Raw genomic sequence first — 12,078 nt, 5'->3', positions numbered from 1 at the left:
ACACCACAACACACCTGATAAAACCCACAAGCTTTTCCATTTCAGTTGCCCAGTGACACAAAGGAATAACTACCACTGTGTCATGGAGTTCTTAGTCACACAGTATTATTTTTTTTACTCAAATAGAGACCAAGAATTGCTGACAAAAATATTCAGCATGCACCTCTAAGATCAGGGCTCCTTATTTTCAGACAATATTTTCAGATGGGGCTCTGAGCAACCTGATCTAGTTGAAGATGTCCCTCCCCATTGCCATGGATTGGACTAGATGACCTTTGAAGGTCCCTTCCAACCCAAACAAACACTATTCTATGATGTTATTGATAAAATAAAATCCTGATTGATGTTTAAAATAATCTAAAGCAGGAGAAACTGTGAAAATGAAAAGGGTTTGAGTTTAGAAAGCTATGTGTTATGGTGGAGCCAGTCTAACAACCTGCTGATTTCAACAGTTGGAACATCCTGTCCTCCTCCACTACCAGGCATTGCCTCTGGTGCTTGTTTGATCCTGCATTGAGCTAATGCATCTTGGTAACCCAGCAGAACAATAATCCAACAAAAATAAAACTGGATCAAATATATTTCCACTGAGCAGCAAGTTTTTTCATACCAGTTTGGATTCCAAGAGCATCAGGACCAATTCGAGCACTTGAGAGAGGCCTGTGAGGCCAGGACAGGGATGACATGGACCTGCCTGTTTCAGCAGCAAACTGCTGGGTTAGTGTAGGCATATTGTATGTTTTTCATCCCAACTGTCCTTATCATATGTTGTAACATTTTAAGTCACTGCCTTCACAGTTGAGGGCACTATGGGCAGGCCTGCTCCATCTCACTGCAGATAAAACAGATAGATTAAACCCCCTCTTAGACAGATCCACCCATCAGCCTCTCCTGAAAGGGTATTTTAGCCAGAGGACATTAACCTGCAGGGAAAAGGCAAAGCTGGAAGGGGAAAGCTAGAAGTGGTAACTGCTTAAAGGGTGACAACTAAACCTGCAAAACCTGCTAGTTACATTTCTATTTGACCCTAATGTAAGCTGACACAGGATAAGCATGCGATATGTGTTTCAGAAAGCTTCTCAGCCCCCACCTATTTATTGCCTAGGGAAAAAAAAAACAAACCAAACCAAACCAAACCAAAACAAAAAATGCATTCTAACACAGCCAGTAAAAATACACAAATTCATATTCCCAGATGGACTGAAAACTGACTGGTCAGACCCAGAGAGTGGTGGTGGTCAGTGGCACCAAGTCCAGTTGGAGGCCAGTGACTGTGTATCCCAGGTGTCAGTACTGGGTCCAGTCCAAAACTGGCAGTAGTGGCTAACACAGCAGGGGTCATGCTGCCATCCAGAGGGACATCCACAAGCTGGAGGTTCCTGGGCTGGCAGGAACCTCATGAACTTCCCCATGGAGAAGTGCAGAGGCCTGCACCTGGGAAGGAACAACTCCAGGCAGCAGCAGACACTGGGGCCACCCAACTGGAAAGCAGCTTGGCAGAAAAGAGACTGGGGATCCTGGTGGACACCAAGTTGAACAGGAGTCAGCAAAATGCCCTTGCTGCAAAGACAGCAAATGGTATCCAGGTCTGCATCAGACAAATTATTGACAGCATGTCAAGGGAGGGGATCCTGACCCTCTACTCAGCGCTAGTGAGGCCACACCTGGAGTCCTGTGTCCAGTTCTGGGCTCCTCAGTACGAGAGAGACCTGGATATACTAGAGAGAGTCCAGCAAAGGGCCACAAAGATGATGAAGGGACTGGAGCATCTCTCCGATGAGGAGCGGCCGAGAGAGCTGGGGCTGTTCAGCCTGGAGGAGAGAAGGCTCAGGGGGGTTTCATCACTGTGTATAAATGTCTGAAGGGAGGGTGCAAAGAGGACAGGGCCAGGCTCTTTCCAGGGGTGCCCAGTGACAGCACCAGAGGCAACAGGCACAAACTGAAACACAGAAGGTTCTATCTGAACATCAGAAAGCTTTTTTTTTTTCTTTTTTTACTGAGAGGGTGATTCTGCTCTGGCACAGGTTGCCCAGTGCAGTTGTTAAATCTTCATCCATGGAGATATTAAAAAGATATCTGGACATGGTCCTGGGAAATCATCTCTAGATGGCCCTGCTTGAGCATGGAGCTTGGACCACATGGCCTACAGAAGTTCTTTCCATCTCAGCCACTCTGTTCTTGATCTTGTTCTTAATCCTTGACTGTGTCCAAGCTATATTCAGAGAACAGCAACTCTGGTACTAGAGCATGGTAAGCAAGATCAATTCTGCTGCAAGCACGAGCTCTGACAGAGAAACATGCTTAGCAAGCCTCAGCTCTCCTGTATTCCCTTCTTTCATCAGAGGTAAGACAGCAAACAGAAGGTTGCAGAGCTGTCTCCATTAAGTTTTAGTTGTTGAATGCCTTCCCAGAGTGTAGAGCATGCTCCGCTAGCTGCTGCAGCCATTTTAATCTCTTTCAGCATTGTGACATTGTGACATCTGGAAAGTAGCCTCAGTTAAGTGGAAAAATCTCACCCCCAGCACTAAAGATATGACTGGGCAGTCCAGGGGTAGGTGATGTTGATGAAACTGAGTCTGGAGATGATTTGAAAAAATGCTGGTTTGAGGATTCGCCTAGTTTACGCTATTGACTTCTGCTGTAACCAGATTTACACAGAGTGGTAACAGGGATTAATTGCTTGTGCTGCCAAAGAGCAACTGCATTCAGCTTCATTTAAACCACTGGGTTACATGATTCACTCTAATGGATCTCATCTCTAGCAAGCTTGTTCTGCAAAGCAGTGCTCTTATCAAATGCTGTTTCTCCTGTTTGAATTCAGTTAATTCCTAGATTGAAAGTAGTGGCCTTCACAGTAAACATAGCCACAAGCAACTACAATTGTAAGTTTTTCTACCTTTTCCCCACTTTGTGATAGCAGTGATCTTTCATTTCTCTGGAGAGAGAAAGAAATCAGCTTTAATAACCAGCTCTAAAAGCTGTTCTATTTCTGGCATTCTGGCTATGTACTACTGCTCTGATTAAGAGCTAGTCCACACTGACTAGCAGATAATTTATCTACACCTTTGTCAATCTGCAATATAAACAAGAAAAAAAGAGAGATGGCAGCTTATCTCCATTGCCACCTATGGCCATTGCCTCTATCCGCCTCTGACAGTATGATATACAGTAGGAAAAAAGCCAATAGTATACAAAAGCAAAAAGGTAGAAAGGCACTCCATAGTATAAATCTGTATCTCCTACCTCTGCTCGACCTTCATAATATGTTAGCATAGACTTTGTGAGTACAAAGAGCCTCTCTTTGTAGTTTAAGGGAGAAGTCCTCTTCTTCTGTTGTGATCTTTTAATCAAAATCTCTTGTAGGATAGTAGTCGTATTCATTTCAGCCACTTGTCAGCTCTGTTTCTAGCCATTGAATATCAGTTCCTGTGAAGACGAGAGGAATAAATCATTATGATATCTTTGGAGGATCACAGAGCTGAAGATTTCTGTAGTAAAAATAGCTTCTACTTATAATTGAAACTACCTGAATATACAGAAAGCTGGAACTCACCCAAAGCATCTGGAAGTTTACAGAAGTTAATTATTAGACAAGAAAATTCAGGCTTTGCTCAGCTGAGGGCTGCACTGGCACATTCCCAGGAAGCCAAAAACTGTACATGACTAGGACACTGCAGCCTACACCACAGAAAATATGGGTGAGAAATCCAAAACGAGCTCCAGACAAACAGCAGCGTACAACCACTCTTCAAGGTCCCAATACATATCAAAGTTTCAATTGCTAAGGTCTATACATAGAAATGCCATTTGCAAAAAAGTTCAGTACACAAAACTGAACATGGACTAGTAAGTCATTTTGAAAATTCACCCCAGTTATATTAATGAAAAATTTTAAACACAAGTGGTCACTTAGAAGATGTCTATTTGAGAAGAAAGAATTAACAGTTATTTTTCAGAAAGTGTTAAGGATAGGCCCTTCATCTTCTATTTATAAAGGGTCCATGCTGACCATCAACAATTTAAGTAATTTACTTCTGACAGTTCTGGTTACTCAGTACTATCAAGCTGCTTTAATGTTTTACACCATGACTGATACCTGTAGAACACACTTAAGAGTACATAAAAACAAAATGCACCCACAGTTACTTTGCAAAACTGACTGCAGCGTCCTGCCAACAACACTGCCAGGCAACTTCTCTGTTCTTTGCAATTATGTCAACTTGAAGCAAAGCTGATCTCCTCCCTCATCTGCTGGCTGCCGCCCTGCCGTGCTGCTCTGCCTTGTGTGGGTGCAAGTGTTCCTCCCGCCGGGCTGGGAAGCAGGCTAGGGAAGGGATCCAACCAGGAGTTTCATCATGCAGCACAGACTTAACACATGAGGTGGAATGGAGGCAGGAATTAAAGGTGTGGGAGAGGTTGTGGAGAAGCTGTTCCAGAAAACTTTTTTCCCCCGTTACCTTTCCCTTTGCCAGCTTTCTGCCAGACCTGCCCACTGCACTGAATGTACATACATTTTTCTCTGCAGGCGACATAACTTCACCATAGACAATACAGTGTATTTCACAGCATTGTCCAGAGAAGCTCAAAAAGTCAGAGCTCTCCTCACAACATCACCTTATGAAAGTCTAAATAAAATTAAATGTAAATAAATTCACTTTAGTGTCTCTCCTGCTTTGTGGACAAACATGTAATTATTTGTTGTGACCGTACATGAAATGACACCCTATACCCTTGCATTTCACTCTGTTTTGGCCAGCTAAGCTCTCACATCTCACACTCATGCCACTTCACACAGCTAGATGTACTTGTTCACTGATTTAAAATATCCTTTTATTGTCAAGGTATATCTCTGCATATGCTAAAAAATTAGTCTGTGGTTTAGATAGAACTACAAAATAAGACCAGGTTAGGATGCATAAGTAAAATACTCCAATGGGATTGGAAATAGTGGTTGTTATGAATAATCTCCTTTTGTTTTTTCTCTTGCTCTGATGCATCTAGACTCTTACATTTTGTTGGTTGTCTGTCACATTGCGTTCTTGGGAAGAAGATGGATCTTTTTGAATTAATAATTGTCAAGTGCATTATTTAATTAATCAAGCTGCAAAATACTGTTTTATTGCTCTTCTAAAAAATAAGTTGGCAATCTTAAAGGTAATTGTAGAAGAAAGGATACCACCATGAACTGAAAAAAAAAAGCAAACATTATTCAAAGAATTGAAAGTCAGTATTAAACTTCAGATCAGCTTAAAGCATATGAAACTATGGGTTCCTAACACAGGCTCTCCCACTCAGAACAGTCCTTCTGTTCTGTATAGTACACATTTTCTCATGGCACTTAAGAAAAACATAATTGTTGTCTTAGAAATAAATATATTGGAGATCCCCATACTACTACACTACAGAGCACAAGAAGGATTCAAACCTTCATATTGATAACGCTAAAATATTTCACTTCCCTGTTGGCTTTGGTGACATTGACATTATGGAAGAAACTACACAATAACCCTTTTGACAAAATCAGCATTAAAAATTAAAACATCAAAGGTGTAATTAGTCAACGTCAGCACCTGGTTGTTACACTGAATTTCTGCTGCCATGCAGATCTCTGCAGATAAGAACCAGTTTCCCAGGACAGATCAGTCTTTGGATCCGCATTTGGCCACAGAAACCCATTTTGGGGGGTTTTTTTCCAAGCCAATGGCTCTAGCCACTTTTCTGTTACCATAAATAAGACTCAGGACAACAGAACCCTCACCTGTTATTCTGAAAGTTCCTTTCCAAAATTGCAATACTTTGTTGAGAAGCACCTGCAACAGCTGCCCTTACCTCTTAGCAAACCTATATATCGCTTCTTCAGTTTTAGAACTTTTCTGCGTTTTCACACCCAAATATTCAATTGTTCCCAGAGCATCCCTTAGGACACGAAGCTGTGTGCATGACACATTGTTACGTTCTTCAAAACAGCCGTGGGAGTTTCATGCTGCCACCCATCTAAACTTTTCAGTCTCTCCTGCCAAAGGCTTGCCCTGACAGCGGACAACCTTACTTACATGATAACAAACATGATCCAATTTGCAGAGATAATGAGTACTCAGAAAGAGTTACAGATGCTCAGCGTTTAGAAGAGGGGCAGAGAGAACCAACATTATTAAGTATCAAAAAGTCTGCATCAGTTTGCACTGATCCATTTTCACATTATACAAATATTTACCTGTGCAGCCATCAAGTCACCACGTCTTCCTCAAAACAAATTAAAACAACTACTAAGGAAAATCTATTACTTTATACATTTCAACCAACATGGCATTAAGTTTTACTTGCAGACAGAGCTGCTTACACCTGCCACCTTTCCCGGTTTTCACTAGGAAAACCGTAGCACAAATTGACGAGGTAACACCACCAGCTGCAACACTACCCTTGTATTTCCTGAGTCCCACTACCAGGTCCTGGATTTCATTTGTTTATTGAAACAATTAGTCACCATAAACACATGTAATATTCAAACTGTTGAATATTGAAATGGATGAAAGACCCAGCGGTCGTTATATTGAGTAGAAAAGAAAGAGTTCATCTCAATCTGACCAGGGCTTCTTTGATCCAAATGCATCAAGTAATTGTCACCTTTCATAGAGTCATTTTGGTTGGAAGAGACCCTTAAGATCATTAAGTCCAACCATTAACCTAACACTGTCACTAAACCATGTCCCTAAGCACATCTACACATCTTTTAAACACTTCCAGGTATGGTGACTCAACCACTTCCCTGGGCAGTTAAAGTCATGGAGAAGTCTGGAAGAACAAACACATTCTGAAAAACACATTTATCATAAATGCAGTCATAAAACAAACACCAACATTAAACATTTGTCTGTGGCTGAAAACAAAATTAAAATCAAGCTGAAGCTCTATTTTCTGAGTTTTTTTCCCCTCCTTAGTGATGGTAACATTTACCTAGGAGTTTGGATTCTCCCTTGCAAAGTCTTAATGCTGAGCTGATGGGCTGCCATCCAAGATAGAGAATCCCTCTAAGAAATCAGCATCCTTAGCTTTCTCACTCAGGTTTCATGTATCCTGCACAACTGCTCTTTTTTAGATTTTGGGCCCATGGTAGGAATTCCATGTATGCACATTTAACATTGAAACCATATCACCTAGTTCAGTACATTAATTAAAATGATGTAATATTCACTAATTCATTTTTTTAATCAAAATGTCAATTTTAAGTATGCCATTGGTGCCACTCAAACCTATAACTCTTCCAGAATATTTTTTTTTAATTAATTCAGATCAATTTTCTGATCAAGTTCATTATGAGTCCCTACAAACAGCTGCAGTGGGGTAAATGACTAGGCAGCATGCTGCAGCTCTGGGTAGAGCAGAAAAAGCAGTACAGAAGGAAGAAGAAAAGGAGAACTCCTCACCCTGGGTTTTCTGCTAAAGCTGCTGGTGCTTTATCATGAAACTCCAAACAGAGTTACACACGAATAGTTACTTACATGGGTATCCAGGGCAGGTTTATTTGAATAATTACTACTCAGTCTAAGCAAGGATTGCAAAATATGCTCTTGTGCTTTAAATGGTAGAAGTCTTTTTGCCCCACATCTAAGGCTGCAGATTCAAACTCCAAAAAGTAAAAAGACAACTGTTATTAATCCCTGTTAAAATGGTAAATTTCACAGAAATACAGAAAAATATACTTCAGCATAATCTGTCATAATTTTAAAATTAGAATTGAGGGGGAAAAAATACAGTAATGATATCTGAAATTTATCATATCCTAGAAAAAGGAGAAGTAAAAAAAAAAAACAAAACCAAAACAACAAAACAAACAAAAACAAAAACACAACAACAACCCCAACACACCACCAAAAAACCCACACCCACACAAAAACCCCAAACAAACAAACAAAACCACCTTGGATTTGGCACTTTTTTAAAGCAGACTCTCAGAAACCAATTCCATCATATGGAAGCTTCCTTTTTTTTTTTTTTTAACTTAGGGAAATGCAATTTTGGAGGGCTACTTTTGAATCAATTTAAAAATTTTATCCAAAGATTTGCAAAAGCCTAGTCTCTGAAAGTCAGCCAAAGAGTAATTGGCTCATTTTGTATATAATCAGATCCTGTGAAAATAAAATTCATATCTGCCTGCACTAAGTTTAGGTTAAAAAGTAAACAGGCTAAGGAGTAACACAGTGATGGGAGATTCACCAAAATAACCATGTGATGTTGTAAAATACCCTTTGTTCAACTGAAAACCACTCAGGTACACACACAGGAGGAGCATTTCATTGCAGCCAGGACAGGTTTTACAAAATTCCTTGGAAAGAGGCTACTGTATTTTACAAAATACAAGCACTTGTTTCCTTTCAGCATTATGACTTGGGTGTCTGGAGTAAGTGAAGGAAAGAATGCTGAAAAAGTGATGGTCTCTCTCAGACTGCATCAGCTGGCATCAAGGTGGTTCATCATACCAAACTGGATCATCGACTCGTCAACCATCACAAAAGAGCAAAAGTGCACAGAACAGCTCAGGGAAGAAATGGTAAGAGTAGCAAGAGGGTTTCTCTCCCCTTACAATGATGAGTGTAATTGTAAGAGAATGACATGTACATGTCTCTAAATCACTTGTAAATGCAGCGATTGCTCTTTGTCGTGACCTCCTGTAAGCAGTACACTCCAATTACTAAGTTATCTTTCCACAGCTTCATAGTGCACCTTCTTCAATTCCCTCATGAATAAATTATTTTGGAAAGGAACCTCTGCTTTATGAAACAAAAATTACATGATGTAGAAGATATGTTGACATGGGCATTTTTTTAATGTAATTATTTACTGTTGAGTCAGCAACACTATGGGATACCACACAAAGTATGGACTGATCAGTCCTTTCACTGTCCTCAGCAACTTCTTGTATTTTTCTTCATCTAGAGCTGAGTATCTGTAGCTTTTCTTATTTTTCCCCACATAAAAGCTCTGGAATACCTATAGACTTGCACTGACTATTTTGCCTTCAATTTATTCAGATCAGAAAACCTCTTCAGCATTGGTAATGTTCCTTGCTGGAAGAAAACAAAGCTGAAACTTAGCTGGGAAACAACAGCAAGGTACTTCAGTTAAAGTAGCAAAACCCAAAAGTTTTCACAGCCTACTTCCTACCCTCAACTTCCCACAATTTTTTTTTTTAGTCAAAAGATAGGAGTTCATCTCGCAATTTAAAAGACTAGAAAGTTGTCTTAATTTCTGTACTGAAGATAACCAAAACTCACTGCCCAAGAGTTGCAAATTTTTCTGAATGTGAACATGTTGCCCTACTGTATCTGTTGCCTGCAAAGTGTCATTAGTACTGTTGTAACATCTCCAAACCCGTGTTTTTGCTGCTCTTTCAATGCTTGTGAAAAGTTTTTCGTGTTCTTCACCATCATCTATATAGATTAAAGTTTAAACCCAGTCTTCATTTACCCCCATTTTCTCACACAGAGTAATAATAATATGACATGAAAAGCTCATGGTCTGTATTGTTGGGGGAAAGAGGTCTTTATATATATATGCATACACAGTATGGATAGACATACACAGAGTAGTTGCAATTCATCATATTCATGGGAATTAAAGACATATGCAAAGCCATACCCAGAAAAACTTTAACAGTAAGAGAATCTCAAATACTCTGCAGTCTAGCTTTTTGAGACTTGAGAAAATTAGATAGTTCTGTAACCACATACATCACGACTTTGCATCACCTTCTGCTCAACCCAATAGCAACCATTAACTGCTACATATATTTCTATAATAATGCTATTACCTTTAGCTACTATTGTTCAATTCCACTCCAGCATCCAAAGTTTCCACCTTGTTTTTGCTGTAGACTATGTGACCTACTACAACTGAACAGTGCTTCCCACTGAAGAAACCCAATCTGAAGTCTTCTGCAGGTAGAACTGACCTCTTCTACTGAGAGTCTGAAGTTTGGGGCTCGCCAGAAACTGTATGCAGTCTGACAAACTAAAATAGCCCGTCTGTCAGCAGGGTTTACCGCATTCACACAGCTTCCAGGCAAGAGCTTTGCATATTTGGTGGTCTTAGCACACAAGTAGACCAAACTTTTACAAGAAAATAAACTTATCCCCAGCTGAGCCTTCTGACAAAACCTCCTGCAACAGCCAGCAAAATCACATATGAAAAAATTAGCTGTATTTTAATTATCACACATTTGATTCAGGCAAAGCAACACTAAAATTAAAGGCAGCAGTAAAAAAAGAAAAATCTTTTCAAATATGTATTTTTGAGCGTGGATTTCTGATTTTTGAGTGAGATAAGAACCAAATCTAAGCCTGTCTAATATTTTTTTGTACTGATGTTTGATATTAACCCTTAGAAGGGACATAGCAGATTTTCCCAGGTTTGAACTTAGCTGCTCAGGTTTATTTCTAAATACCACTTATAAAGTACAATAACATGTGAAACTTAATTTTCTGCTGAGATACAGCAGCTCTTCTTATCAGCTGTGAGGCCAAGACCAGGACTTCATGATGCTGCAAGGAGTTTGACCACAGCTGGCCAGATGACATAGACTGTAGAGAGATTTGCTTTTTCACTCCTCTAGCGTGAAGGCCTGGTGAAGAATGTTAATTTGGTTTACTTGCACAAATGTAACTGGCCCTCACCTGACAGAGAAGAGGTAAAAGGTAAAGCACAAACAGAAAGAGAAGGTCAGGGCCTGAACTGGGCGGTAGGATGTGGCACACTGGCCCTTCTTGCATGTCTCCTTGAAAGGAGACAGTCCTCTTTGTTCTGGCAATTATTTTCAAAGCAAGGTTAGAGAGAAAAATGGAAGAACTGCCTCCAAACCAGCAGGACACAGATCTGCAGGAGCAGAAGCTCAGCCCAGAGTCTGCTTCAATTCTACACAGACCAAGGCTACTCCACCAGTCCCCTGATGGCCCTGTGATACCAGGTGGACATACAGCAAAGCACAACTGCTGCCTCAGCCTTTTTTGAAAATCCCTGCCAGTAAGGTTGGAAGAGACACAGTAACACCCACTTACTAAAGAAACAGGCAAAGATGAGATTGGCAAAGGAAACGGCGTTGCTTGTGCAGAAGCTTTTCCTACTTTTCCAGGAAGCTGGAGATTTAGGGGGCTGGAAAAATAAATGTTCTGTTAACTCAGACATTGAACCTAACTCCGGGAATCCTAAAGCTCACCATTAAGTAGTAGGTAAATTACTTTTGTACAAAAAACTGCAAATGTAAGAAAAGCAAAGCAAATCTATGGAAAAGAAAAAAACAAAAGTCATAGTTGGAGTTTGTTTTTCCAAATGCTATACAATCTCAGGTAACCACAGGACCACAGGATGTATTATACCACAAAATAAGCTCAATTTATTTCAGTATTCAAGACATCCTCTTGACATGGTCTAACTAAAATACTGCAATACATACAAATTATTACTTGCTTTACACACAGGGAATGACTAATACTTCCTCAGTTACTTCTCTTTCCAAACACTCTAAGATGAACTTTTTCCCTTGAACAACTCCTTGTTCTACAACTACTTAAGTTAGAGAGCTACTTGTTCTCCCACTACTAAAGTTAACTCTCTCTGCTCTGCCAGTGTACGTGCCAAGTAACCAATACCAACACAATGAACTTTGCACTAATTTGAATGTGAACACAGTCCTGTTTTGCACCATTGGGCTGACCTACCTCTTAAAGTTATGAATGGTAGAAATAAGTCACCTATTCACCATCTAGCACCACCTCTCCTCTGGTCCAAAGCCCAATCATTATTTCAGCACATAAAAGCAACACCCTGCCTTCTAGATCACTACCTGTGATCACCTTAAAATCTACCAAGAAAACTTAATTAGTAGCTGAAGAAAAGCTTTTCTGGCTTGCACATACTTTGCCAGCAATAGGCAAACCTGAAATACTCCGAAGGAAGCTGACTGTTCTCTGCCACAGCAAAGTGCCTCTGGTACATCTACATGGCACAGCTGAAGTCACAGAAATCCTGGCTTTGCTCCCGACAGCAGAAAAGCAGGACCCTGCACTTGCACCACTGAATATTGCT

General features: G+C 40.3%; 1 protein-coding gene across 2 annotated transcripts in view; it reads right to left on the bottom strand.

Annotated features, from left to right (window-relative positions):
- The window catches only part of TEC (tec protein tyrosine kinase), a gene marked incomplete at both ends in the record, with an annotated part of 32,060 nt that extends 28,673 nt beyond the window's left edge, over positions 1–3,387 (bottom strand). The window contains one exon of one of the 2 annotated variants that reach the window (XM_080343145.1): positions 3,244–3,387. In XM_080343145.1, coding sequence (XP_080199271.1) covers positions 3,244–3,381 — 138 coding nt within the window. The remainder of the gene's footprint in view (positions 1–3,243) is intronic. The other variant, XM_080343144.1, reaches the window with a different exon arrangement.
- Between the last annotated feature and the right edge of the window lie 8,691 nt (positions 3,388–12,078).

The sequence above is a fragment of the Nesoenas mayeri genome (assembly GCF_963082525.1).
Source record: "Nesoenas mayeri genome assembly, chromosome: 4".
Lineage (NCBI taxonomy): Eukaryota > Metazoa > Chordata > Aves > Columbiformes > Columbidae > Nesoenas > Nesoenas mayeri.
The sequence above is the reverse complement of the archived record's forward strand: the minus strand, read 5'-3'. Positions and strand labels throughout refer to the sequence as shown.